The following is a 2,352-nucleotide window of genomic DNA, read 5'->3' on the forward strand; positions in this document are numbered from 1 at the left end:
CCCGCACACACACACACACACACACACACACACACACACACACACACACACACACACACACACACACAAATATCCTCGGACCCCGCCAGGTGGAGTCCATCAAGGAGCGCCTGCTGGCCAACAATGCCCAGACCTACTGGGTGCCGTCCTACGTGAAGGACAAGCGCTTCCACAACTGGCTGGAGGGGGCGCACGACTGGGCGGTGTCGCGCAGCAGGTGGGTGGGGCGCCTGCCGCCGCTGCTGCTCCCGCCGCTGCTGCTCCCGCCGCTGCTGCTCCCGCCGCTGCTGGCACGTGTTGCCTGCCATCACACGCGCTGGAGCAGACCGGCATCAGCTGCAAGCGCACTTGACCAAACACACACACACGCACGCACGCACGCACGCACGCACGCACACACCACATATAGACATACACAAATACACACCAAACCGTGTCAGGTTCTGGGGCACGCCCATCCCCATCTGGGCCAGCGAGGATGGTGAGGAGATCAGGGTGGTGGGCTCCATACAGGAGCTGGAGGAGCTGTCGGGAAAGAAGGTGGGGGCCAGCACCCTGTGAACCTATGTTTTTTTGCGTTGTCAAGAGACGCGCGCGCGCGCGTGTGCGTGAGTGAGTGTGTGAGTGCGTGTGTGTGTGTGTGTGTGTGCGCGCGCGCGTGTGTGTGGTGTGAATGTGTTTGCGCGCCAGTGTGGCACGACGCCCGCGCGCGACTTGCTTTGCTGTGGGTCCAGCTTGCTGGGCTCCCGAGTGTTGCGGGTGTGTGACGTCGAGGGTATGGGGGGCCGTGTTTGGTCAGCTGTGTTTGGGAGCGCGCTGCAGGACCCACTCTGCAACAAGGTGGGCTTGCTTTTTCACCCCTTTGTTCTTTCCGCTGCGCGTCTTGCCTTCGGCGCCCTGCATGTCAGCACCCAAAACAGTCTTTGATGCATTCCGCGCCCGACGTTGCCCACGCCCTAAGCCACCACCCACCACCACCCACCCCTGGTGTCACCAGGTGACGGACCTGCACCGCCACTTCATCGATGACATCACCATCCCCTCCCTCACGGGCAAGGGTGACCTGCGGCGCATTGGTGGGTCGCAGTGACGTCATCATGACCCCCTATCCCCTCTCCAACCCTCCACGCGCACAACACATGTGTTGGCGACGCGTGGCTCCTCCACTATGCGGCCCGCCCCACCGCAGCAGCCCTCGCTGCCAGGCGTCGCATCCGCCGCTGCGTGCCCGCAGCCGCCCCCCCTGACCACCCTGCCTTTGTTCCCCCGAACCACCCCTCCAAAATTCGAATTCGAAACGACACCAGACGACGTGTTTGACTGCTGGTTCGAGAGTGGCTCCATGCCCTACGGCCAGCTGCACTACCCCTTCGAGAACAAGTGGGTGGTCTGTTGGTCTCGTTCGGCGGTTGCATTGGGCGGCTTTTTCTTTACCATCAGTTTTTCAGAGGGATCGTGTCGCTTGGCCATGGGTGGCGATCCCACTGGCGTGTGTGTTCAAGCCGGCGCTTGATTTCGCCGCCCCCTGGGGACCCACCCGCCACAACACCGGAAGAAGGGGGGACGAATCGCCCCCGCACTGCCCCCCCCCCCTCACCCCCGGCACGGCTGCCCAATTTGTCACTCTCCCTTCCCAAACCCCACAGCCGCCGTCGCCCCCCCCCCCCAAACCAAAACCTCAACTGCGCCGCTTCTGAAACCCCTGCCACCTCCCGCAACCCCCAGGCAGCTGTTTGAGTCAAACTTCCCGGCGGACTTCGTGGCGGAGGGGCTTGACCAGACGCGCGGCTGGTGGGCGGTGTTCGGGATGGGGGTGGCGCTTTGAGGGTTTCGCATCTTGATTTGCATGATGTGTTGTGGGATTCAGGGTTCAGGGGTGAGGGGACTTAGGGGGGCAGGTGTTTTGCTTTTTGCTGCACGGGCCAAGGGCGATGCCGCCAGTCCAGGACGATCCCTCTCACACACGCCCCGACCCCGGCCCCAACGCTCCGCTTCTGCCATGCGGAGCGGGGGGGGGGTCGTGGGCGCGGGCGGGGCGCGCCGCCGCGGCGGCTTGCCGTGCTTTTGGGCCGCCGCCGCTTTGCTGCAACCAACCCCCTTAGCTCCCGCCGACCGTCCGCCCTTGACGCGCGCCGCACCCCGCTCTCCCCCTCGTCCCCCGGTTTGAATTTCGATTGGAATTCGAATTCGAATCGCCCAGGTTCTACACCCTCATGGTGCTGTCCACGGCCCTGTTTGACCGCCCCGCGTTCAAAAACCTGGTGAGAGTGCGTGCGCGCAGCGCGGCGCGGCGCGGCGCGTGCGGGCGGCCGGCCCCTGCGGCGACGCTGGCCCCGCAGTGCCAGCTGCCCC

At 64.8% G+C, this 2,352-nt stretch overlaps 1 protein-coding gene across 1 annotated transcript; it reads left to right on the plus strand.

Moving 5' to 3' along the window:
• Positions 1-478: 478 nt before the first annotated feature.
• MNEG_16369 (isoleucyl-tRNA synthetase) lies at positions 479-1,825 on the plus strand (the record flags this gene model as incomplete). Its single annotated transcript, XM_014035161.1, has 4 exons — positions 479-481; positions 998-1,076; positions 1,308-1,380; positions 1,726-1,825. The coding sequence occupies 4 exons, from the start codon at positions 479-481 to the stop codon at positions 1,823-1,825; spliced, it is 255 nt and encodes an 84-aa protein (XP_013890615.1).
• Between the last annotated feature and the right edge of the window lie 527 nt (positions 1,826-2,352).

Source organism: Monoraphidium neglectum (genome assembly GCF_000611645.1).
Source record: "Monoraphidium neglectum strain SAG 48.87 unplaced genomic scaffold scaffold06291, whole genome shotgun sequence".
Taxonomy (NCBI): Eukaryota; Viridiplantae; Chlorophyta; class Chlorophyceae; order Sphaeropleales; family Selenastraceae; genus Monoraphidium; species Monoraphidium neglectum.